Source organism: Phyllobates terribilis, unplaced genomic scaffold (assembly GCF_046119375.1).
Source record: "Phyllobates terribilis strain yellow unplaced genomic scaffold, ASM4611937v1 Scaffold_7__3_contigs__length_470593459, whole genome shotgun sequence".
Classification (NCBI taxonomy): Eukaryota; Metazoa; Chordata; class Amphibia; order Anura; family Dendrobatidae; genus Phyllobates; species Phyllobates terribilis.
This window is the reverse complement of record NW_027362767.1, coordinates 429,043,692-429,071,684: the sequence shown is the minus strand read 5'-3', so window position 1 is coordinate 429,071,684 and position 27,993 is coordinate 429,043,692. Positions and strand designations below refer to the sequence as shown.

The 27,993-nt window shown below is 53.8% G+C and overlaps 2 protein-coding genes across 6 annotated transcripts in view; one reads left to right on the top strand and one right to left on the bottom strand.

Moving 5' to 3' along the window:
• Positions 1-27,485, bottom strand: part of B3GALT4 (beta-1,3-galactosyltransferase 4) — a 57,630-nt gene extending 30,145 nt beyond the window's left edge. Inside the window, exon 1 of one of the 3 annotated variants that reach the window (XM_073641981.1) lies at positions 27,368-27,485. The gene's annotated coding sequence lies outside the window, so the exon portion shown is untranslated. Of the gene's footprint in view, positions 1-13,085; positions 13,222-27,367 lie in introns of those variants that run through there. The other 2 variants (XM_073641979.1, XM_073641978.1) reach the window with 2 other exon arrangements.
• Positions 763-27,946, top strand: PFDN6 (prefoldin subunit 6). 3 transcript variants are annotated; one of them, XM_073641983.1, is made up of 5 exons: positions 763-916; positions 24,540-24,603; positions 25,031-25,101; positions 27,141-27,265; positions 27,670-27,946. In XM_073641983.1, exons 2-5 carry the CDS (start codon positions 24,540-24,542, stop codon positions 27,788-27,790), a joined length of 381 nt encoding a protein of 126 aa, XP_073498084.1. In that variant the 5' UTR covers positions 763-916; the 3' UTR covers positions 27,791-27,946. The 3 variants fall into 3 exon arrangements, with proteins under 3 accessions (XP_073498084.1, XP_073498085.1, XP_073498083.1); XM_073641984.1 differs by lacking the exon at positions 763-916 and adding an exon at positions 1,197-1,455; XM_073641982.1 differs by lacking the exon at positions 763-916 and adding an exon at positions 13,135-13,267.
• Positions 27,947-27,993: the final 47 nt, after the last annotated feature.

Sequence of the window (27,993 nt, the reverse complement as noted above, 5' to 3'; positions counted from 1 at the left end):
CAGATATAATTAAAAAAGCTATTAACAATAATTGGCACCTTCTGGAGAGTGACAAAGATCTGACTGAAAGAGCCAGCAAAAAAAACAATTGTTTCCTATAGACGGAGCTGCAATCTGGGAGACATCCTGGTGCACAACAGATTCCAAGAGGATTCTGTTAACTGGTTAGAAAGTGGTACTCCAAAGGGGAACTTTAAGTGTGGGCATTATTCCTTTTGTAAATTTCATAGAATCGATAAATCTTTTAGAATAGGACCTTTAACACACACAGTCAAGGATTTTATTTCTTGTAGAACGAATTATGTCGTTTACATAATTACATGTCCCTGCCAGTTTTATTATATTGGCAAAACTATCAGACCTTTATTTATTCGGTTCAGGGAACACTATAATTCTATAGTATCAAAGAAAGGTTCCCCTAGATTAATTCAACATATCTCTGAATGTCATAATGCCAACCCGACTGTGTTACGTTTTGCAGGGTTAGAACATGTTAGACTGCCAAGGGAAGGAGGAGACCGCAAAAAAATACTATTGGAACATGAGGCTAGATGGATATTAAATTCTGAAGCCCAGGGCCCATTAGGGTTGAATGAGAAGGAAGATCTGTCAGTTTTCTTAGGATACCGCTATTTACTTGTTTGCTTCATCTTATAATGTTTTTTCAGCTTAATGATGGAAAATGTTTTTATGCATATTATGATGTTTTAATTTATTCACACATGTGTTTGTATTGGTTTAAAAGGAAGTGAACAGGTGTGTCACTTACTTTGGACCCGTTGAAGCGCCGGAAGGCAGCGAAACGGCCGTTGTCCCTTTTTTCCTCTCCCCCGCATACCCTCCGGGGTCTCAGTCCAATGCTGCGCGCTGAAATGCTTCGCACACAAAAATAAAGGAACGTTTTAAAGAAGACTGGGTGAGTGCTACCTTTCCTTCTATTCTTGCTTGTGATTGAAATATTTCTTGGATGTGCACCACCGTTTAAGTCTTGAAGCACACAGTCTGAACTATGCCCTGGTGATTGATCCTTTGAAAAAACAGCGTGGTGCCAGAATGTTTCTCTTGCATTTGAACAGTGGTAGTAATGCCATGTCTGAGAGCAAACAGGGGTTTCCTGGTCAGGAACACAGTACATGCAACACATCCTGGCTCCAGACCAGAAAGGGGAGGATCCTGCCCTTTATAACTGGAGTCAGAAGTCGAGTTGTGGACACCAAGGAGTAAGGAGCCGAGGACTGGAGCTGGAGATAGCTCATCCCAGCCAGAGCATACACCGAGAACCGGACACCGGAGTCCGAGGCTGTGAGGATTGCAAACCCAGCAGCAGATACCGTAGGGCAGGAGATTGCAGGTCTCCTGGCCCCATAAGAAGCCCGGAGGCTCAGCAGCACAAAGGGACCAGTACCGCCACAGAGGAGCGAGGAATCCACAAGGCCCGAGTTGCCAGCCATACGGGTGAGCACAGCACGTTACACTCAGGGACGTGGGCTACAACACAGCTACAAGCAGAATAGCCAAAAGAGTATAGTCAGAATGGCAGGCCTACAACTCCACCTGGCCAGGAGGACTCTATGCTTGCTCCCAGACTGACCAGGCCCTCATCACTAGCCAGTACTCCCGTTGGGGCCTGTATAATTGCCACCAGTAAAAGCCCTGGGACTTTACCACATTGACTCCGTGTGATTACTGACTACCTGCACCATAACCACCATCATCTACACACGCTGCCCTGAAGCTACACTCTTCCTGTGGGGAGTTACACTGCCTTAGCTGCTATACCACCAGCTTCAGAGGACTGTTCCGCAGCGGCGGTTCCTATTGACCGCATTCCACAGGTGGCGTAGTCGGACATTAAACACTTATACCCAAATACTACCCCTTTGATTTGACCACCTGGGTCACAGCCACTGTGACTACAACCCCCAGCATCTACCGGCCTGGCTCCGGGTACCCCACGGCCCAGGGGGCGCGTCACATGCGCTTGCATTCCAAGAAAACAAAGCAGATGCTAACTTCTATCATCATCATCATCATGCTCCTCACCTTGGCACTCAACTCCCCTGATGGAGAAGCCAGGGCCCACCGGAGGAGTCTGGTTCTCTGGTGGGCTCGTCCAATGCTGCCCTAAAGCAGGCCGGGCTAAGAAAAGTGTGTGTGTGTGGGGGGGGGGAAAGTTCCAAGGAGAAATAGGGGCGGCTGGGGAAAGTTTATGGACACCCAGCTGCCCCCAGGCGGCTGGGGACTGAGCATGGATTCCGGGCTGCCAACGCAGCCATGACGTGGTGGCCATATTCCGCCTCCACATGCCTAAAAGGCCCAATTTCAAGTGCAAGCAAGCAGTATGGTATTGCCGCCTGGGGGTGGGTGGCTGGTTGGCTGCATATTTGAGTTAGCATTGCAAGGAATGGGGAGGTACACTTGAACACTGCCCTGGGACAAGAACTTGCACGGGGATAGTTGCAAGTCTGCATCTTCTGATGCGGCAAGGATGACTTCTGATGGGCACACTTTTAGGCAGTGACCTGGGTGTCAGAGATGCTTCCAGGCAGTGGCATACCGCCAATGGCGGCAGACCACGCCACTGCTATGGGGCCCGTGGCCGGAGGGGGCCCGTGAGGGCCCCAAGCAGCGTGGGAACGAGGAGGATAGACGAGTAGGAGGTTGCGGCGGCAGAGGAGCGGGTTGCGCAGTGGAGGAGCGGAGCACACACAGTAGCCGTTGCTTCAGCTACCACGTGAGCCCGCTGCTAAAGGAACATGAATATTTCCTCTTCTCCACTCCCATGGGCGTGGAGAAGACGGAATATTCATTCTCTTTAGTAGCGGGCACGGAGGAGCGCTGAGCTGCATCTCCTGCTGTCAGAGCAGAGGAGTAATGTGCCGGCAGCAGCTCGCCTCTGTGTCTGAGAGCGCGCGCTGCTCAGATGCTGACATGAGCTGCTGCAGACAAGACGCAGCGCTGGAGCAGAGGTGAGGAAGGAAGGTGAGTATAAGTGTTTATTGTTTTGTGTGCAGTGATTGGGGGAGTGAGGAGGCCACACTTACCAGGACTGGGGGAGTGAGGAGGCCACACTTACCAGGACTGGGGGAGTGAGGAGGCCACACTTACCAGGACTGGGGGAGTGAGGAGGCCACACTTACCAGGACTGGGGGAGTGAGGAGGCCACACTTACCAGGACTGGGGGAGTGAGGAGGCCACACTTACCAGGACTGGGGGAGTGAGGAGGCCACACTTACCAGGACTGGGGGAGTGAGGAGGCCACACTTACCAGGACTGGGGGAGTGAGGAGGCCACACTTACCAGGACTGGGGGAGTGAGGAGGCCACACTTACCAGGACTGGGGGAGTGAGGAGGCCACACTTACCAGGACTGGGGGAGTGAGGAGGCCACACTTACCAGGACTGGGGGAGTGAGGAGGCCACACTTACCAGGACTGGGGGAGTGAGGAGGCCACACTTACCAGGACTGGGGGAGTGAGGAGGCCACACTTACCAGGACTGGGGGAGTGAGGAGGCCACACTTACCAGGACTGGGGGAGTGAGGAGGCCACACTTACCAGGACTGGGGGAGTGAGGAGGCCACACTTACCAGGACTGGGGGAGTGAGGAGGCCACACTTACCAGGACTGGGGGAGTGAGGAGGCCACACTTACCAGGACTGGGGGAGTGAGGAGGCCACACTTACCAGGACTGGGGGAGTGAGGAGGCCACACTTACCAGGACTGGGGGAGTGAGGAGGCCACACTTACCAGGACTGGGGGAGTGAGGAGGCCACACTTACCAGGACTGGGGGAGTGAGGAGGCCACACTTACCAGGACTGGGGGAGTGAGGAGGCCACACTTACCAGGACTGGGGGAGTGAGGAGGCCACACTTACCAGGACTGGGGGAGTGAGGAGGCCACACTTACCAGGACTGGGGGAGTGAGGAGGCCACACTTACCAGGACTGGGGGAGTGAGGAGGCCACACTTACCAGGACTGGGGGAGTGAGGAGGCCACACTTACCAGGACTGGGGGAGTGAGGAGGCCACACTTACCAGGACTGGGGGAGTGAGGAGGCCACACTTACCAGGACTGGGGGAGTGAGGAGGCCACACTTACCAGGACTGGGGGAGTGAGGAGGCCACACTTACCAGGACTGGGGGAGTGAGGAGGCCACACTTACCAGGACTGGGGGAGTGAGGAGGCCACACTTACCAGGACTGGGGGAGTGAGGAGGCCACACTTACCAGGACTGGGGGAGTGAGGAGGCCACACTTACCAGGACTGGGGGAGTGAGGAGGCCACACTTACCAGGACTGGGGGAGTGAGGAGGCCACACTTACCAGGACTGGGGGAGTGAGGAGGCCACACTTACCAGGACTGGGGGAGTGAGGAGGCCACACTTACCAGGACTGGGGGAGTGAGGAGGCCACACTTACCAGGACTGGGGGAGTGAGGAGGCCACACTTACCAGGACTGGGGGAGTGAGGAGGCCACACTTACCAGGACTGGGGGAGTGAGGAGGCCACACTTACCAGGACTGGGGGAGTGAGGAGGCCACACTTACCAGGACTGGGGGAGTGAGGAGGCCACACTTACCAGGACTGGGGGAGTGAGGAGGCCACACTTACCAGGACTGGGGGAGTGAGGAGGCCACACTTACCAGGACTGGGGGAGTGAGGAGGCCACACTTACCAGGACTGGGGGAGTGAGGAGGCCACACTTACCAGGACTGGGGGAGTGAGGAGGCCACACTTACCAGGACTGGGGGAGTGAGGAGGCCACACTTACCAGGACTGGGGGAGTGAGGAGGCCACACTTACCAGGACTGGGGGAGTGAGGAGGCCACACTTACCAGGACTGGGGGAGTGAGGAGGCCACACTTACCAGGACTGGGGGAGTGAGGAGGCCACACTTACCAGGACTGGGGGAGTGAGGAGGCCACACTTACCAGGACTGGGGGAGTGAGGAGGCCACACTTACCAGGACTGGGGGAGTGAGGAGGCCACACTTACCAGGACTGGGGGAGTGAGGAGGCCACACTTACCAGGACTGGGGGAGTGAGGAGGCCACACTTACCAGGACTGGGGGAGTGAGGAGGCCACACTTACCAGGACTGGGGGAGTGAGGAGGCCACACTTACCAGGACTGGGGGAGTGAGGAGGCCACACTTACCAGGACTGGGGGAGTGAGGAGGCCACACTTACCAGGACTGGGGGAGTGAGGAGGCCACACTTACCAGGACTGGGGGAGTGAGGAGGCCACACTTACCAGGACTGGGGGAGTGAGGAGGCCACACTTACCAGGACTGGGGGAGTGAGGAGGCCACACTTACCAGGACTGGGGGAGTGAGGAGGCCACACTTACCAGGACTGGGGGAGTGAGGAGGCCACACTTACCAGGACTGGGGGAGTGAGGAGGCCACACTTACCAGGACTGGGGGAGTGAGGAGGCCACACTTACCAGGACTGGGGGAGTGAGGAGGCCACACTTACCAGGACTGGGGGAGTGAGGAGGCCACACTTACCAGGACTGGGGGAGTGAGGAGGCCACACTTACCAGGACTGGGGGAGTGAGGAGGCCACACTTACCAGGACTGGGGGAGTGAGGAGGCCACACTTACCAGGACTGGGGGAGTGAGGAGGCCACACTTACCAGGACTGGGGGAGTGAGGAGGCCACACTTACCAGGACTGGGGGAGTGAGGAGGCCACACTTACCAGGACTGGGGGAGTGAGGAGGCCACACTTACCAGGACTGGGGGAGTGAGGAGGCCACACTTACCAGGACTGGGGGAGTGAGGAGGCCACACTTACCAGGACTGGGGGAGTGAGGAGGCCACACTTACCAGGACTGGGGGAGTGAGGAGGCCACACTTACCAGGACTGGGGGAGTGAGGAGGCCACACTTACCAGGACTGGGGGAGTGAGGAGGCCACACTTACCAGGACTGGGGGAGTGAGGAGGCCACACTTACCAGGACTGGGGGAGTGAGGAGGCCACACTTACCAGGACTGGGGGAGTGAGGAGGCCACACTTACCAGGACTGGGGGAGTGAGGAGGCCACACTTACCAGGACTGGGGGAGTGAGGAGGCCACACTTACCAGGACTGGGGGAGTGAGGAGGCCACACTTACCAGGACTGGGGGAGTGAGGAGGCCACACTTACCAGGACTGGGGGAGTGAGGAGGCCACACTTACCAGGACTGGGGGAGTGAGGAGGCCACACTTACCAGGACTGGGGGAGTGAGGAGGCCACACTTACCAGGACTGGGGGAGTGAGGAGGCCACACTTACCAGGACTGGGGGAGTGAGGAGGCCACACTTACCAGGACTGGGGGAGTGAGGAGGCCACACTTACCAGGACTGGGGGAGTGAGGAGGCCACACTTACCAGGACTGGGGGAGTGAGGAGGCCACACTTACCAGGACTGGGGGAGTGAGGAGGCCACACTTACCAGGACTGGGGGAGTGAGGAGGCCACACTTACCAGGACTGGGGGAGTGAGGAGGCCACACTTACCAGGACTGGGGGAGTGAGGAGGCCACACTTACCAGGACTGGGGGAGTGAGGAGGCCACACTTACCAGGACTGGGGGAGTGAGGAGGCCACACTTACCAGGACTGGGGGAGTGAGGAGGCCACACTTACCAGGACTGGGGGAGTGAGGAGGCCACACTTACCAGGACTGGGGGAGTGAGGAGGCCACACTTACCAGGACTGGGGGAGTGAGGAGGCCACACTTACCAGGACTGGGGGAGTGAGGAGGCCACACTTACCAGGACTGGGGGAGTGAGGAGGCCACACTTACCAGGACTGGGGGAGTGAGGAGGCCACACTTACCAGGACTGGGGGAGTGAGGAGGCCACACTTACCAGGACTGGGGGAGTGAGGAGGCCACACTTACCAGGACTGGGGGAGTGAGGAGGCCACACTTACCAGGACTGGGGGAGTGAGGAGGCCACACTTACCAGGACTGGGGGAGTGAGGAGGCCACACTTACCAGGACTGGGGGAGTGAGGAGGCCACACTTACCAGGACTGGGGGAGTGAGGAGGCCACACTTACCAGGACTGGGGGAGTGAGGAGGCCACACTTACCAGGACTGGGGGAGTGAGGAGGCCACACTTACCAGGACTGGGGGAGTGAGGAGGCCACACTTACCAGGACTGGGGGAGTGAGGAGGCCACACTTACCAGGACTGGGGGAGTGAGGAGGCCACACTTACCAGGACTGGGGGAGTGAGGAGGCCACACTTACCAGGACTGGGGGAGTGAGGAGGCCACACTTACCAGGACTGGGGGAGTGAGGAGGCCACACTTACCAGGACTGGGGGAGTGAGGAGGCCACACTTACCAGGACTGGGGGAGTGAGGAGGCCACACTTACCAGGACTGGGGGAGTGAGGAGGCCACACTTACCAGGACTGGGGGAGTGAGGAGGCCACACTTACCAGGACTGGGGGAGTGAGGAGGCCACACTTACCAGGACTGGGGGAGTGAGGAGGCCACACTTACCAGGACTGGGGGAGTGAGGAGGCCACACTTACCAGGACTGGGGGAGTGAGGAGGCCACACTTACCAGGACTGGGGGAGTGAGGAGGCCACACTTACCAGGACTGGGGGAGTGAGGAGGCCACACTTACCAGGACTGGGGGAGTGAGGAGGCCACACTTACCAGGACTGGGGGAGTGAGGAGGCCACACTTACCAGGACTGGGGGAGTGAGGAGGCCACACTTACCAGGACTGGGGGAGTGAGGAGGCCACACACTTACAAGGACTGGGGGAGCTGAGGAGGCCACACTTACCAGGACTGGGGGAGTGAGGAGGCCACACTTACCAGGGACTGGGGGGGGGAGTGAGGAGGCCCACACTTACCAGGACTGGGGGAGTGAGGAGGCCACACTTACCAGGACTGGGGAGTGAGGAGGCCACACTTACCAGGACTGGGGGAGTGAGGAGGCACATTACCAGGAAGGGGGAGTGAGGAGGCCACACTTACCAGGACTGGGGGAGTGAGGAGGCCACACTTACCAGGACTGGGGGAGTGGAGGAGGCCACACTTACCAGACTGGGGGAGTGAGGAGGCCACACTTACCAGGACTGGGGGAGTGAGGAGGCCACACTTACCAGGACTGGGGAGTGAGGAGGCCACACTTACCAGGACTGGGGGAGTGAGGAGGCCACACTTACCAGGACTGGGGGAGTGAGGAGGCCACACTTACCAGGACTGGGGGAGTGAGGAGGCCACACTTACCAGGACTGGGGGAGTGAGGAGGCCACACTTACCAGGACCTGGGGAGTGAGGAGGCCACACTTACCAGGACTGGGGGAGTAGGAGGCCACACTTACCAGGACTGGGGGAGTGAGGAGGCCACACTTACCAGGACTGGGGGAGTGAGGAGGCCACACTTACCAGGACTGGGGGAGTGAGGAGGCCACACTTACCAGGACTGGGGGAGTGAGGAGGCCACACTTACCAGGACTGGGGGAGTGAGGAGGCCACACTTACCAGGACTGGGGAGTGAGGAGGCCACACTTACCAGGACTGGGAGTGAGGAGGCCACACTTACCAGGACTGGGGGAGTGAGGAGGCCACACTTACCAGGACTGGGGGAGTGAGGAGGCCACACTTACCAGGACTGGGGGAGTGAGGAGGCCACACTTACCAGGACTGGGGGAGTGAGGAGGCCACACTTACCAGGACTGGGGGAGTGAGGAGGCCACACTTACCAGGACTGGGGGAGTGAGGAGGCCACACTTACCAGGAACTGGGGGAGTGAGGGAGGCCACACTTACCAGGACTGGGGGAGTGAGGAGGCCACACTTACCAGGACTGGGGGAGTGAGGAGGCCACACTTACCAGGACTGGGGGAGTGAGGAGGCCACACTTACCAGGACTGGGGGAGTGAGAGGCCACACTTACCAGGACTGGGGGGAGTGAGGAGGCCACACTTACCAGGACTGGGGGAGTGAGGAGGCCACACTTACCAGGACTGGGGGAGTGAGGAGGCCACACTTACCAGGACTGGGGGAGTGAGGAGGCCACACTTACCAGGACTGGGGGAGTGAGGAGGCCACACTTACCAGGACTGGGGGAGTGAGGAGGCCACACTTACCAGGACTGGGGGAGTGAGGAGGCCACACTTACCAGGACTGGGGAGTGAGGAGGCCACACTTACCAGGACTGGGGGAGTGAGGAGGCCACACTTACCAGGGACTGGGGGAGTGAGGAGGCCACACTTACCAGGACTGGGGGAGTGAGGAGGCCACACTTACCAGGACTGGGGGAGTGAGGAGGCCACACTTACCAGGACTGGGGGAGTGAGGAGGCCACACTTACCAGGACTGGGGGAGTGAGGAGGCCACACTTACCAGGACTGGGGAGTGAGGAGGCCACACTTACCAGGACTGGGGGAGTGAGGAGGCCACACTTACCAGGACTGGGGGAGTGAGGAGGCCACACTTACCAGGACTGGGGGAGTGAGGAGGCCACACTTACCAGGATTGGGGAGTGAGGAGGCCACACTTACCAGGATTGGGGGAGTGAGGAGGCCACACTTACCAGGATTGGGGGAGTGAGGAGGCCACACTTACCAGGATTGGGGGAGTGAGGAGGCCACACCATACCAGGGATTGCGGGGGCCACACATACCAGGGATTGTGGGAGTGAGGGGGCCACACATACGAGGATGGGGAAATTTACCAGTAGCTGCTGCATTTCCCACCCTAGGCTTATACTCAAGTCAATAGGTTTTCCCATTTTATGTGGTAAAATTAGGGGCCTGGGCTTATATTCGGGTCGGCTTATTAAAATATACGGTATTTTAAAATCAGTGAGTACGTGGTGCCCATAATACTGCAGGACTGTGGCATGCATTATACTATATGGGGGCTGCATTTTACACTATGGGGTGTGTAATATACTGTATGGAGGACTATGGGGAGTGCATTATATTCTATGGAGGACCATGGGAAGTTCATTATACTATATGGAGGATTATGGGGGGCGCACTATACTATATGGAGGTTTATGGGGGGAGCATTATACTATATGGAGGTTTATGGGGGGAGCATTATACTATATGGAAGATTATTGGTGGTGCATTATACTATATGGAAGGCTATGTGGGGCCATTATAATATTTTGAGGGCTATGTGGGGGGCCATTATACTGTATGAAAGCAATTATACAGTGTGAATGTTTGTGTGGGGTCATTATACTGTTCGGAGGGCTGTGAGGGGCCATTATACTGTTTGGAGGGCTGTGTGGGGGCCATGAGAGTGTATGGTGGGCTGTGCGGGAGTCACAGTTGAGGGGATCATACTGTTAGGGTCACCATACTTTGCTGTGGGAGTTGAAGTGGGGTACAATAGTGTCATTACACTGTGCATGTGGAAGAATGCACCATAGGGGTATCATACTGTTTGGGGGGCACTTTTGTTGGCATCATACTTTATGGAGGTAATGAAGGAGGAATTCTACGACTTCAGGAGGTAAATTACTATGTAAAGGCTGGAAAGTTATGAGATCTGCTCTTCTGTGACACAGACAAATATTTATTTTTTTGTAGGGGGGGGGGGGCCCAATTAGAGCTTCTGCTATGGGGCCCCATGACTTCTATGTACGCCTCTGATTCCAGGGGTCTTCCCCATGCTGTTCCCATGTCTTTTCAGCACTGTATGCATGTGTCACACAGCACATGGCCAGATAAGGTTGTAAAATGTAAAAATGACATTTCCCGGTGAATGCATTTGTCACGGTTGAAAGCAATACAAAAGTGCAAAAATGCATAAAAAATGCTACTTGTGAACATAGCCCAAGGTGTGGAGGTGTATTTTTTTTGGGGGGGGGGTATTTATTTTACCTTATACACAAGTCTTTACCCTGGAAAGGAACTTCCTTAACATATTTCACAGGAAAGCAGTTTCAGTTTAGTTTTTGAACGTTTTATTGTGAGCCCTTAAAAGTGGCTTTAATACCTCTGACCACGTTGTTGACAGCAGTGACCTGGGGGTCAGAAATGCTTCCTGGGGCGATGCCCATGCTGTCCCCATGTCATTTGAGCACTGTCACTATCGTTTTGGGCATTTGTTAGGCTTTCTACAGGACTGCTGGGGGTGCCGCCGCAAAAATGCTCGGGTCTCCCATAGACTAACATTGGGCTCGTTGCTCAGGTCGAGCACCCGAGTATCACTGTGAGCTCGGCCCGAGCTTCGAGCACCCGAGCATTTAGTGCTCGCTCAACACTAATAATTATGTGTCTGGGCATCAACTCCACGGGCCGGGACATCACCCAGGTCTGATCCCGGGCAGAACATGAGTTATAGTAACCTGCGGCTATTTCACATTGAATTACCATTTGGTGAATAATTATATGCATATTATTATGGGAAATTCATCAAATGTGGTATTGGGCATGACTATTTGGGATAAATATATATGTGCTCTTAAAATAGAATGATAAAATATGTTCCTGGGCATGTGTATTTGTGATATTTCACCCATAATCCCCATACAGAACAATAGTTATACCCATATTCCTATGAGATGTTGATGAGATATATCACCAGGCGTGTGTAACCCCGATATTCTATACATAATCCCATATAGTTACAATCTGTTTTCCCTGGTTCTATTATTAAACTTTAATCCAGCCCTGTGGATGTTCTGATTCATCTTAGTATTTCCATTGAATTCCCTCGGATTTCTTTCTATATTACAGGTCAAGAGTTAAAAACCGCAACTTCTTCTAATCCAGTATTAGGCTGGGTGCCCACGTAGCGTTTTTCAAGCGTTTATGCTGCGGAATTTCCGCAGCGTAAACGCTTGTAAAACGCTAGGTAATCCGCACCCCATGGTCCCCAAGGGGATTCCGCATGTTCTATGCACATGCTGCGGATTTTTCCGCAGCGTTTATGATGCGTACAAAAATCCGCAGCATGTCATTTAATTTTGCGGAAGCGCAGCAGAACTCCCGCCATTGACTTGCATTGAAACGCATAGAAACCGCGACTGTACATTTCTACAAGCGGCTTCTATGCGTCTCTATGTGCGGATGGTACCCAGTTCTGGAGGAGAGGAGACTCTCATCCAGACCTGGGTACCATTGTACCTGTAAAAAAAGAATAAAATAACAAAGTTTATACTCACCTGTCCGAAGGTTTCTCTCTGAATGCCGGCATCGCTTGAGGACCTGCGGTGACGTCACAGTCATGTGACCGCAGGCCCTTCACCGCTCTGTCTCGCGATATGCCGGCATCCAGGAAGCAGAGAGGAACGAGCGCTGCAGCCACGCCGGGGAATCGGGGGTGAGTATAGCTTTATTTGTTTTAATTTTTACGGTTCACACTTTATAAATCCATGCTGATTGCATATATAGTGTGACCTAGTTGTCAAGCACTTTCCAAGTGATGCTATTGCCTGGAAAGCGCTTGTCAATCTGCATGCGGAAACGCATGTGAATCCGCATGTATTCTGCAGGAAAAACGCATGTACAATCTGCATGTACAATCTGCATGCGTTTTTTCTGCCAGGGAGATGCAGAAATTTTCTGCTTCATTTCTGCATCGTGGGCACATAGCCTCAAGGCCACAAGTCATTTCCTGGTCTGCATTTGAAAAATGTGCTGCCTTCTAGTGGTCGAGTCTAGTATTACAGCCCATCACCCCAATATGCAGTTTAGTACCTCCCGATCGATAGGGAATTTAGATCGTAGCCCTAATGGGGACAGTGCGGCTGCTGCTGCTGCTGATGATGATGATGATGATGTAAAGCGCTGTGGAATTAATGGCGTTATATAAGGGAGTAAATCCATAGATATTAGAGCTGACAACCCTGGATCCCGCCGCCGTCTGCGCCCCGGGGCTGTCACCGTCATCATCCTCCAGACTACGGGAGGGGGAGATTTTCTGGACTTTTTCTTAATTATTATATTTTATGATTAAAATAAATAAATGGGGGGGGGATAAAATAAAAAAACTGAATTCTGCATGTAAAATAGATGAATAAGCAGCAGCAGCAGCCGGTGATGAGGCCGGTGACATAGCGCAGGTGTGAGGGGGCGGCTCCGGGGGGCTCCGGGGGTCGCGGCGGCCCGGCTCCCTCACCTTCGTCGTCGCTCTTTCCTGCAGTCCTCGCTCTGTCCGCTGTTCATTCGCTGCAGCACAATAACATTGCGCTCAGACATCCGGGCGGGGCCGTCTCCATGGTGACCGCAGAAGGCGGAAGTGGGGAACTATTTCCGGTCGACAGCGGAGAATCGCGCGGCACGCTGCAGGACGGAGTAACGGTAAAATGACGCGTCATTACCGCAAGCGGAGGTGTGAATATGCGGGCGATGGAGAACTACAAATCCCAGCACATCACACTTTGTCTATATGGTATTTCCTGCAGCCTCCCCAGTGTCTGAGAGCAGCTCACCATCCCATAACAGGAACAAGCGGGGCTCCCCCCATAACAGGGACAAGCGGGGCTCCCCCCCCATAACAGGAACAAGCGGGGCTCCCCCCATAACAGGGACAAGCGGGGCTCCCCCCCCATAACAGGGACAAGCGGGGCTCCCCCCATAACAGGGACAAGCGGGGCTCCCCCCCATAACAGGGACAAGCGGGGCTCCCCCCCATAACAGGGACAAGCGGGGCTCCCCCCCATAACAGGGACAAGCGGGGCTCCCCCCATAACAGGGACAAGCGGGGCTCCCCCCCATAACAGGAACAAGCGGGGCTCCCCCCATAACGGGGACAAGCGGAGCTCCCCCCCATAACAGGGACAAGCGGAGCTCCCCCCCATAACAGGGACAAGCGGAGCTCCCCCCCCATAACAGGGACAAGCGGGGCTCCCCCCCCATAACAGGAACAAGCGGGGCTCCCCCCCCATAACAGGGACAAGCGGGGCTCCCCCCCCATAACAGGGACAAGCGGGGCTCCCCCCCCATAACAGGGACAAGCGGAGCTCCCCCCCCCCATAACAGGAACAAGCGGGGCTCCCCCCATAACAGGGACAAGCGGAGCTCCCCCCATAACAGGGACAAGCGGGGCTCCCCCCCCATAACAGGGACAAGCGGGGCTCCCCCCCCATAACAGGGACAAGCGGGGCTCCCCCCCCATAACAGGAACAAGCGGGGCTCCCCCCCATAACAGGAACAAGCGGGGCTCCCCCCCATAACAGGGACAAGCGGGGCTCCCCCCCATAACAGGGACAAGCGGAGCTCCCCCCCATAACAGGAACAAGCCGGGCTCCCCCCCCATAACAGGAACAAGCGGGGCTCCCCCCCCATAACAGGGACAAGCGGGGCTCCCCCCATAACAGGGACAAGCGGGGCTCCCCCCCATAACAGGGACAAGCGGGGCTCCCCCCCCATAACAGGGACAAGCGGGGCTCCCCCCCATAATAGGAACAAGCGGGGCCCCCCCCATAACGGGGACAAGCGGAGCTCCCCCCCATAACGGGGACAAGCGGAGCTCCCCCCCATAACGGGGACAAGCGGGGCTCCCCCCCATAACGGGAACAAGCGGGGCTCCCCCCATAACAGGAACAAGCGGGGCTCCCCCCCATAACAGGGACAAGCGGGGCTCCCCCCCATAACAGGGACAAGCGGGGCTCCCCCCATAACAGGGACAAGCGGGGCTCCCCCCCATAACAGGGACAAGCGGGGCTCCCCCCCAAAACAGGGACAAGCGGGGCTCCCCCCCATAACAGGGACAAGCGAAGCTCCCCCCCATAACAGGGACAAGCGGAGCTCCCCCCATAACAGGGACAAGCGGAGCTCCCCCCATAACAGGGACAAGCGGAGCTCCCCCCATAACAGGGACAAGCGGAGCTCCCCCCCATAACAGGGACAAGCGGGGCTCCCCCCCATAACAGGGACAAGCGGAGCTCCCCCCCATAACAGGGACAAGCGGGGGCCTCCCCCCATAACAGGGACCAGCTGGGCTCCCCCCATAACAGGGACAAGCGGGGCTCCCCCCTAGGGGTGGATTAAGAGTAGCAAGGGCCCCGGGCAGTTTAGAAGGCGCGCCCACCCCCTGATACCCTGTGATAATTTCACGTGAACTATCACATGATTTAATTTGGCACAATATTAATTATAATAATTTTTTTAGGCTGTGTGCCCACTATGCGTTTTTTAAGCAAATCCGCTGCAGAAACGCTTAAAAAACGCATGGTAGAAGGTCTGCCATGTTCCGCAATGATAATCCGCATGTGCTGTGCACATGCTGCGGAAATTTCTGCTGTGGATTATCATTGCGGAAAAATCCACAGCACTACCAATTATTTTGCGGAAGCGCGGCTTTTTCGCCGCCATTGACTTGCATTAGAACGCATGGAATCCGCATCACTGCATCTGTAGATACGGATTCCATGTGTTTCAATGTGCGGATGGTACCCGGGTGTGGAGGACAGGAGACTCTCCTCTGGACCCGGGTACCATAGAATCTGTAAAAAAAGAATAAAATAAAAAATAAATATTATACTCACCTTCTGATGGCCCCCAGTGTCTTTATCCTATGCGTCCTGGCTTGCCGGCAGCTCGCGATGGTCTGAAAAGGACCTGCCATGACGTCATTTAGTCATGTGACGGGTCACGCGACCGCTGACGTCGGCAGGCCATTAGAAGGTAATTATATATTTATTTTTTACCATTCTTTTACGGTCACACTATATAAATCCATGCCGGTTGCATGGATTTATATCGTGTGACCAAGTTGTCAAGCACTTTCCAAGTGATGCTAAAATCGTTGGAAAGCGCCTGACAACCCGCATGCGGAAATGCATGTGAAGAACGCTTCACTTCCGCATGTCCCTGGCAGGAAAAACGCATGTACAATCCGCATGCGTTTTTTCTGCCAGGGAGATGCAGAAACGCTCAAAAAAAATCCGTAGCATTTCTGTATCGTGGGCACATAGCCTTACATTAATTGTATGACTCAATATTGAGCACATGTAGCCATCTATACACGGCGGGAGGCCTCACGGCGCCATCTATACACAGCGGGAGGCCGCACGTAGCCATCTATACACAGCGGGAGGCCACACGTAGCCATCTATACACAGCAGAAGGTCGCACGTAGCCATCTATACACAGCAGAAGGTCGCACGGCGCCATCTATACACAGCGGAAGGCCGCACGTAGCCATCTATACACAGCGGGAGGCCGCACGGCGCCCCTTCCAGAGACAGCGGGAGGCGTCACGCACACACAAACATATACATACACGCATAAACACAATTGAAACACAAAAATACATATAAACAGACATCACACAATGATATCTGCCTGCACACACACACACTCAATCACACATACGCACTTTCACACTCTCACACATACACACTCTCTCTCAGACACACACAGTCTCTCTCAGACACACACAGTCTCTCTCAGACACACACAGTCTCTCTCAGACACACACAGTCTCTCTCAGACACACACAGTCTCTCTCAGACACACACAGTCTCTCTCAGACACACACAGTCTCTCTCTGACACACAGTCTCTCTCTCTCTGACACACACACACTCTCTCTCTCTCTGACACACACACACTCTCTCTCTCTCTGACACACACACACTCTCTCTCTCTGACACACACACACTCTCTCTCTCTGACACACACACACTCTCTCTCTCTCTGACACACACACTCTCTCTCTGACACACACACTCTCTCTTTCTCTGACACACACACTCTCTCTTTCTCTGACACACACACTCTCTCTCTCTCTGACACACACACACTCTCTCTCTCTCTGACACACACACACTCTCTCTCTGACACACACACACTCTCTCTCTGACACACACACACTCTCTCTCTGACACACACACACTCTCTCTCTGACACACACACACTCTCTCTCTGACACACACACTCTCTCTTTCTCTGACACACACACTCTCTCTTTCTCTGACACACACACTCTCTCTCTCTGACACACACACTCTCTCTCTCTCTGACACACACACACTCTCTCTCTCTCTGACACACACACACTCTCTCTCTCTCTGACACACACACACTCTCTCTCTCTGACACACACACACTCTCTCTCTCTGACACACACACACTCTCTCTCTCTCTGACACACACACTCTCTCTCTGACACACACACTCTCTCTTTCTCTGACACACACACTCTCTCTTTCTCTGACACACACACTCTCTCTCTCTCTGACACACACACACACTCTCTCTGACACACACACACTCTCTCTCTGACACACACACACTCTCTCTCTGACACACACACACTCTCTCTCTGACACACACACACTCTCTCTCTGACACACACACACTCTCTCTCTGACACACACACTCTCTCTTTCTCTGACACACACACTCTCTCTTTCTCTGACACACACACTCTCTCTCTCTGACACACACACTCTCTCTCTCTCTGACACACACTCTCTCTCTGACACACACACACTCTCTCTCTCTCTGACACACACACACTCTCTCTCTCTGACACACACACTCTCTCTCTCTCTGACACACACACTCTCTCTCTCTCTCTGACACACACACTCTCTCTCTCTCTGACACACACTCTCTCTCTGACACACACACACTCTCTCTCTGACACACACTCTCTCTCTCTCTGACACACACACTCTCTCTCTCTCTGACACACACACTCTCTCTCTCTCTGACACTCTCACTCTCTCTCTCTCTGACACTCTCACTCTCTCTCTCTCTGACACACACACTCTCTCTCTCTCTGACACACACACTCTCTCTCTCTCTGACTGACACACACTCTCTCTCTCTCTGACTGACACACACTCTCTCTCTCTCTGACTGACACACACTCTCTCTCTCTCTCTGACTGACACACACTCTCTCTCTCTGACACACACACTCTCTCTCTCTCTGACACACACACTCTCTCTCTCTGACACACACACTCTCTCTCTCTCTGACACACACACTCTCTCTGACACACACACTCTCTCTCTCTCTGACACACACACTCTCTCTCTGACACACACACTCTCTCTCTGACACACACACTCTCTCTCTGACACACACACTCTCTCTCTCTGACACACACACTCTCTCTCTCTGACACACACACTCTCTCTCTCTCTGACACACACACTCTCTCTCTCTGACACACACACTCTCTCTCTCTCTGACACACACACTCTCTCTCTCTCTGACACACACACTCTCTCTGACACACACTCTCTCTCTGACACACACTCTCTCTCTGACACACACTCTCTCTGACACACACACTCTCTCTCTCTCTGACACACACACTCTCTCTCTCTGACACACACACTCTCTCTCTCTGACTGACACACACTCTCTCTCTCTGACTGACACACACTCTCTCTCTGACTGACACACACTCTCTCTCTCTCTGACTGACACACACTCTCTCTCTCTGACACACACACTCTCTCTCTGACACACACACTCTCTCTCTCTCTGACACACACTCTCTCTCTCTCTCTGACACACACACTCTCTCTCTCTCTGACACACACACTCTCTCTCTCTCTGACACACACACTCTCTCTGACACACACACTCTCTCTCTCTCTGACACACACACTCTCTCTCTCTCTGACACACACACACTCTCTCTCTCTCTGACACACACACTCTCTCTCTCTCTCTGACACACACACTCTCTCTCTGACACACACACTCTCTCTCTCTGACACACACACTCTCTCTCTCTCTCTCTCTCTGACACACACACACTCTCTCTGACACACACACTCTCTCTCTGACACACACACTCTCTCTCTGACACACACACTCTCTCTCTGACACACACACTCTCTCTCTGACACACACACTCTCTCTCTGACACACACACTCTCTCTCTGACACACACACTCTCTCTCTCTCTCTGACACACACACTCTCTCTCTCTCTGACACACACACTCTCTCTCTCTCTCTGACACACACACTCTCTCTCTCTGACACACACACTCTCTCTCTCTGACACACACACTCTCTCTCTCTCTCTGACACACACACTCTCTCTCTCTCTGACACACACACTCTCTCTCTCTCTGACACACACTCTCTCTCTCTCTCTCTGACACACACACACTCTCTCTGACACACACACTCTCTCTCTGACACACACTCTCTCTCTGACACACACACTCTCTCTGACACACACACTCTCTCTGACACACACACTCTCTCTCTGACACACACACTCTCTCTCTGACACACACACTCTCTCTCTCTCTCTGACACACACACTCTCTCTCTCTCTCTCTGACACACACACTCTCTCTCTCTCTCTCTGACACACACACTCTCTCTCTGACACACACACTCTCTCTCTCTCTGACACACACACTCTCTCTCTCTCTGACACACTCTCTCTCTCTCTCTGACACACACTCTCTCTGACACACACACTCTCTCTCTCTCTGACACACACACTCTCTCTCTCTCTGACACACACACACTCTCTCTCTCTCTGACACACACACACTCTCTCTCTCTCTGACACACACACTCTCTCTCTCTCTGACACACACACTCTCTCTCTCTGACACACACACTCTCTCTCTCTCTGACACACACACTCTCTCTCTCTCTGACACACACACTCTCTCTCTCTCTGACACACACACTCCCTCTCTCTCTGACACACACACTCTCTCTCTCTGACACACACACTCTCTCTCTCTCTCTCTGACACACACACTCTCTCTCTCTCTCTCTGACACACACACTCTCTCTCTCTCTGACACACACACTCTCTCTCTCTCTCTCTCTGACACACACACTCTCTCTCTCTCTCTCTGACACACTCTCTCTCTCTCTCTGACACACTCTCTCTCTCTCTCTGACACACTCTCTCTCTCTCTCTGACACACACACACTCTCTCTCTCTCTGACACACACACACTCTCTCTGACACACACACTCTCTCTGACACACACACTCTCTCTCTGACACACACACTCTCTCTCTGACACACACACTCTCTCTCTGACACACACTCTCTCTCTCTCTCTCTCTGACACACACACTCTCTCTCTCTCTCTCTCTGACACACACACTCTCTCTCTCTCTGACACACACACTCTCTCTCTCTCTGACACACACACACTCTCTCTCTCTGACACACACACTCTCTCTCTCTCTCTGACACACACACTCTCTCTCTGACACACACACTCTCTCTCTCTGACACACACACTCTCTCTCTCACTCTCTCTGACACACACACTCTCTCTCTCTCTCTGACACACACACTCTCTCTCTCTCTGACACACACACTCTCTCTCTCTCTGACACACACACACTCTCTCTCTTTCTGACACACACACTCTCTCTCTCTCTGACACACACACTCTCTCTCTCTGACACACACACTCTCTCTCTCTCTGACACACTCTCTCTCTCTCTGACACACTCTCTCTCTCTCTCTCTGACACACACACTCTCTCTCTCTCTGACACACACACTCTCTCTCTCTCTGACACACACACTCTCTCTCTCTCTGACACACACACTCTCTCTCTCTCTGACACACACACACTCTCTCTCTCTCTGACACACACACTCTCTCTCTCTGACACACTCTCTCTCTCTCTGACACTCTCTCTCTCTCTCTCTGACACACACTCTCTCTGACACACACACTCTCTCTCTCTCTGACACACACACTCTCTCTCTCTCTGACACACACACACACTCTCTCTCTCTCTGACACACACACACTCTCTCTCTCTCTCTGACACACACACACTCTCTCTCTCTGACACACACACTCTCTCTCTGACACACACACTCTCTCTCTCTCTGACACACACACTCTCTCTCTCTCTGACACACACACTCTCTCTCTCTCTGACACACACACACTCTCTCTCTTTCTGACACACACACTCTCTCTCTCTCTGACACACACACTCTCTCTCTCTCTGACACACACACACTCTCTCTCTTTCTGACACACACACTCTCTCTCTCTCTGACACACACACTCTCTCTCTCTCTGACACACACACACTCTCTCTCTTTCTGACACACACACTCTCTCTCTCTCTCTCTGACACACTCTCTCTCTCTCTCTCTCTGACACACTCTCTCTCTCTCTCTCTCTGACACACACTCTCTCTCTCTCTCTGACACACACTCTCTCTCTCTCTCTCTGACACACACACTCTCTCTCTCTCTGACACACACACACTCTCTCTCTGACACACACACACTCTCTCTCTGACACACACACACTCTCTCTCTCTCTGACACACACACACTCTCTCTCTCTCTGACACACACACTCTCTCTCTCTCTCTCTCTCTCTGACACACACACTCTCTCTCTCTCTGACACACACACTCTCTCTCTCTCTGACACACACACTCCCTCTCTCTCTGACACACACACTCTCTCTCTCTCTGACACACACACTCTCTCTCTCTCTGACACACACACTCTCTCTCTCTCTCTGACACACACACTCTCTCTGACACACACACTCTCTCTCTCTCTGACACACACACTCTCTCTCTCTCTGACACACACACTCTCTCTCTCTCTGACACACACACTCTCTCTCTCTCTGACACACACACTCTCTCTCTCTCTGACACACACACTCTCTCTCTCTCTGACACACACACTCTCTCTCTGACACACACACTCTCTCTCTCTCTGACACACACACTCTCTCTCTGACACACACTCTCTCTCTCTCTCTCTCTCTGACACACACACTCTCTCTCTGACACACACACTCTCTCTCTCTCTCTCTGACACACACACTCTCTCTCTCTGACACACACACTCTCTCTCTCTCTGACACACACACACTCTCTCTCTCTGACACACACACTCTCTCTCTCTCTGACACACACACTCTCTCTCTCTCTCTGACACACACACTCTCTCTCTCTGACACACACACACACTCTCTCTGACACACACACTCTCTCTCTGACACACACACTCTCTCTCTGACACACACACTCTCTCTGACACACACACTCTCTCTCTGACACACACACTCTCTCTCTCTCTCTGACACACACACTCTCTCTCTCTCTCTGACACACACACTCTCTCTCTCTCTGACACACACACACTCTCTCTCTCTCTGACACACACACTCTCTCTCTCTCTCTCTGACACACTCTCTCTCTCTCTGACACTCTCTCTCTCTCTCTCTGACACACACTCTCTCTGACACACACACTCTCTCTCTCTCTGACACACACACACTCTCTCTCTCTCTGACACACACACACTCTCTCTCTCTCTGACACACACACACTCTCTCTCTGACACACTCTCTCTCTCTCTGACACACACACTCTCTCTCTCTCTCTGACACACACACTCTCTCTCTCTCTGACACACACACTCTCTCTCTCTCTGACACACACACACTCTCTCTCTCTCTGACACACACACTCTCTCTCTCTCTGACACACTCTCTCTCTCTCTGACACACTCTCTCTCTCTCTCTCTGACACACACTCTCTCTGACACACACACTCTCTCTCTCTCTGACACACACACTCTCTCTCTCTCTGACACACACACACTCTCTCTCTCTCTGACACACACACACTCTCTCTCTGACACACACACTCTCTCTCTCTCTGACACACACACTCTCTCTCTCTCTCTCTGACACACACACTCTCTCTCTCTCTGACACACACACTCTCTCTCTCTCTCTCTGACACACACACTCTCTCTCTCTCTGACACACACACTCTCTCTCTCTCTGACACACACACTCTCTCTCTCTCTGACACACACACTCCCTCTCTCTCTGACACACACACTCCCTCTCTCTCTGACACACACACTCTCTCTCTCTCTGACACACACACTCTCTCTCTCTCTGACACACACACTCTCTCTCTCTCTGACACACACACTCTCTCTCTCTCTGACACACACACTCTCTCTCTCTCTGACACACACACTCTCTCTCTCTCTGACACACACACTCTCTCTCTCTCTGACACACACTCTCTCTCTCTCTGACACACACACTCTCTCTCTCTCTGACACACACACTCTCTCTCTCTCTGACACACACACTCTCTCTCTCTCTGACACACACACTCTCTCTCTCTCTGACACACACACTCTCTCTCTCTCTCTCTGACACACACACTCTCTCTCTCTGACACACACACTCACTCTCTCTCTCTGACACACACTCTCTCTCTCTCTCTCTGACACACACACTCTCTCTCTCTGACACACACACTCACTCTCTCTCTCTGACACACACTCTCTCTCTCTCTGACACACACTCTCTCTCTCTCTCTGACACTCTCTCTCTCTCTCTCTGACACTCTCTCTCTCTCTCTCTCTCTGACACTCTCTCTCTCTGACACTCTCTCTCTCTGACACACACTCTCTCTCTCTCTGACACACACTCTCTCTCTCTCTGACACACACTCTCTCTCTCTCTGACACACACTCTCTCTCTCTCTCTGACTCTCTCTCTCTCTCTCTGACACACACACTCACTCTCTCTCTCTGACACACACTCTCTCTCTCTCTGACACTCACTCTCTCTCTCTCTCTGACACTCTCTCTCTCTCTCTCTGACACACACACTCACTCTCTCTCTCTGACACACACTCTCTCTCTCTCTGACACACACTCTCTCTCTCTCTCTCTGACACTCTCTCTCTCTCTCTCTCTCTGACACACACTCTCTCTCTCTCTGACACACACTCTCTCTCTCTCTCTGACACACACACTCTCTCTGTCTCTCATACTCTCTCTCACCCCCCTCCCTCCTCCATAACAGTGACAAGCGGGGCTCCCCCCTCGTAACAGGGACAAGACAAGCAGGGGGGCCCCCATCAGTGACAAGTGGGGCTCCCCCATAACAGGGACAACCGGGTTCCCCTCCCCCCATAACAGGGAAAAGTGGGGCTCCCCCCATTACAGGGACAACCGGGTTTCCCTCCCCCCATGACAGTGTCAATCACAGCAGCTCCCCTCTCTGGATGGAGGCCCGCAGTATTGGGCTGTGACCCCACCGGGGAAGGATGACAGGGGGATGTGGACATGACGGGCAGGGTCCTACCCTCCGGGTCTGCTGATGTGAGCGGTATCCTGCCTCCTGCACAGATCACAGTGGGACCAGACCTGGCCGATCTCACACAATCTGCAGCGTTAACCGCACATGAGACGTTTCCCCCTTTCTGGGTGACGTTTTCAGCCCTGTGGACATTTCTTAGGCCTCGTTCACACATTCAGTATTTGGTCAGTATTTTACATCAGTATTTGTAAGACAAAACCAGGAGAGGAACAATCAGAGGAAAAGTATAATAAACACGTCACCACCACTACTGTATTTATCACCCACTCCTGGTTTTGGCTTACAAACACTGATGTGAAATACTGACAGTGTGAACGTGGCCTTACACTGTAAAGTGTCGCAGCTTTTTGGTGGATTCCGCACTAACAATCTGTGGTCACATTACCTCGGCCCCGCTGGTCCCGCAGGGTTTTGGCTGCCGGATTGTTAGAAATGATCTGTATGTATATCTGTCACATGTGATAAAGGCCGGTCCTGTTCTCTCTGCACAGATGGCAGCACAGTTACAGGAGAAGCTGCAGGCCGAGGTCACCAAATACCAGCAGGTGCAGAAAGGTAAACGGGGCGACCACGGTCGTGTAAAGGGCCGAGGGTGACGCTCACTGGAGGACTGGTAACTAATGAGTATAAGGGAACATCATTATCTTCTGTCTTCAGCTCCTATATAAACGTGTCTCCATGGTAACAGACTACATACAAGCCCTGCGTAGTCAGGGTCCGCAGTCGTGTTACTCCACTCCTTCTGGCCTCTACTGAATCTAAGCAACAAACTGCCAGATGGAAGGAGAATGACAACCATCAGTGAATTGATTTTAGTCTGTAACCATGAGGACACATGAGTCTGCATAGGAGCTGTATACATCAAACGGTGGGATATTTTATAATCAAGTTTGTTACATAATTTTTCTGTTTGGTCATTTGGGTGAACAAATCATTTCATCCTAGAAATTACACTTAAATCAGAAACATCCTCTTTCTGCAGATATCAGCAGCAACATGTCTGTGCGACAGAAGCTCGAGGTTCAGCTCACTGAGAACAACATAGTGAAAGATGTGAGTGACCTGATCAGTCCGCTCCCGCATGGGGGTCTCTGACTCTTCGAGCAGATATAAAAGTAATAATAATACTTAACCCCTTCCCACACATACAGTACAGACCAAAAGTTTGGACACACCTCATTTAAAGATTTTTCTGTATTTTCATGACTATGAAAATTGTACATTCACACTGAAGGCATCAAAACTATGAATTAACACATGTGGAATTATATACTTAACAAAAAAGTGGGAAACAGCTGAAAATATGTCTTATATTCTAGGTTCTTCAAAGTAGCCACCTTTTGCTTTGATGACCGCCTCCTCCCGGGGCGGCACACGGGCCGCTGCCGCCTCCTACTCCCGGGCGGCACACGGGCCGCCTCCTCCTCCTCCTCCCGGGCGGCGCACGGGCCGCCTCCTCCTCCCGGTGGGCGGCGCACGGGCCGCCTCCTCCTCCCGGTGGGCGGCGCACGGGCCGCCTCCTCCTCCCGGTGGGCGGCGCACGGGCCGCCTCCTCCTCCCGGTGGGCGGCGCACGGGCCGCCTCCTCCTCCCGGTGGGCGGCGCACGGGCCGCCTCCTCCTCCCGGCGGGCGGCGCACGGGCCGCCTCCTCCTCCCGGCGGGCGGCGCACGGGCCGCCTCCTCCTCCCGGCGGGCGGCGCACGGGCCGCCTCCTCCTCCCGGCGGGCGGCGCACGGGCCGCCTCCTCCTCCCGGCGGGCGGCGCACGGGCCGCCTCCTCCTCCCGGCGGGCGGCGCACGGGCCGCCTCCTCCTCCCGGCGGGCGGCGCACGGGCCGCCTCCTCCTCCCGGCGGGCGGCGCACGGGCCGCCTCCTCCTCCTCCTCCTGGGTGGCACACGGGCCGCCTCCTCCTCCTCCTGGGTGGCACACGGACCGCCTCCTCCTCCCGGGTGGTACACGGGCCGCCGCCTCCTCCTCCCGTGCGGCACACGGGCCGCCGCCTCCTCCCCCTCCCCCCGGGCGGCACACGGGCCGCCGCCTCCTCCTCCTCCCCCCGGGCGGCGCACGGGCCACCTCCTCCTCCCGGCGGGCGGCGCACGGGCCGCCTCCTCCTCCTCCTGGGTGGCACACGGACCGCCTCCTCCTCCCGGGTGGTACACGGGCCGCCGCCTCCTCCTCCCGGGTGGTACACGGGCCGCCGCCTCCTCCTCCCGTGCGGCACACGGGCCGCCGCCTCCTCCTCCTCCCCCCGGGCGGCACACGGACCGCCTCCTCTCTCCTGCACTTAGGGTTTATCTCTGCCTATAACGAGTTCTTTATGTGGCACATGGACGTCTGGCGGACGCAGGGCACTTCCGTAGTTATTTCCACTGCTGGTTTCCTGCTTTTTCTTCCTGTGATCAGGGATTTCCTCTGTGGACGGCGAGCAGCGCCACAATGACAGATTTTCTGTGTGGCGTTTGAAGCGATAGGAGACATTTTAGTTATTTTTCATACTCGTCGTTATAGTGGGTACGAGGCGCAGTTTTTATATGTATCCAGAGTCATGGCCAGGAGCCGTCAGGTTTCGCACCTTTGCCCCATTTACTTAAGTAAATGTCAGACATGGGAGGGACGCAGCGTCCGATGGGCGATAGCTGGAAACCTCCTGTTTAGAAGGAAAACAATCTGATACAATAAATGAGATAGAAGTCACCAATCTGATGTGTATGAGATCCTGATTCTCTTCTTACAAATGTCAGGTAGAAAGTTGTGGAATCTCAATCTGTCTGACTCTGCCCTCGAGGCGACTGCCGGCAGATCTTTCCCCTATTGCCATTAAGGACACACGCACACCCAGCCAGTACGAGTGTGTTTAAGGGTTGCTAGTCAGATATCTATGGTATATAATCATTGCATTCTAATTTTTTTTACATTTTACACAATCCTAACTTTTTTTTTTTTGTAATTGGGATTGTACTCACCGGATAAAGTCCTATTCAGCCCCATATTGTAACCAGAATTATTCATTTTCTGGTTAGTTTCAGTATTGCTTTACAATGGGGGGGTTGGGAGGTAATATAATCCTTGTATTTTATGTAATTATATTTTAGGAGCTGGCGCTGCTGGATGACAGTAACACGGTGTATAAGCTGATCGGGCCGGTGCTGGTGAAACAAGATCTAGAAGAGGCAAAGTCCACGGTTGACAAGAGACTGCAGTATATCAACGGAGAGATGTAAGTACATCTATATACTATGTGTATGTGTATATATACCGATCACATATGTGACATTCAGACAGGAGTACAATGTAGAGAAATGACACTTGCTTTCCTTACCCGCGGTGTATCTCACTCCCGGGGTCGTCAGAGAATCCGCTCTTTTCTCTGTTTAGTTTCTTTATCCTCCATGGGGACAGACACAGAATAAGGACAAAATCTGCAAATCCACCGAATACGGACTTGCAATTCAGCAGATTTCACCCTTTACAGTTCTGCATTTTGAGACGTCTCTATTGGGTGTAACTAGGAGTGGTGAAATCCCTTTTGTGTCAGGGGCTCATACGTCATCCTCTGTCTCACCTTCTCTCATTGTCCTGTACGTGTATTAATCATCATTTCCCTCTTCTTCCATTTCACAGTAAGAGATATGAAACTTTGCTGAAAGACCTGGAGCAGCGATCAGAACAACAGAGGACGTCTCTGACCAAGCTGCAGCAAGAATACCAGCGGGCGCAGGGCAAGGGGGCAGTGAAGGCCTGAGAGCCGCCATTCCTTTATCTTTATTTATAGATCGGAGGGACGGGGCCTGTACTGTTCCCCTGGTCACAGGGGCTCACACTTTATTATACCGCTTATCACCGGGGAAGGGGGATGTTGTATCATGCCAATGACTTATTAAACCTTCACCGGATGCCATGTTGTGTGTCGGCTCTTGCTATAAACACTGTAACTGAGCAGGGCTA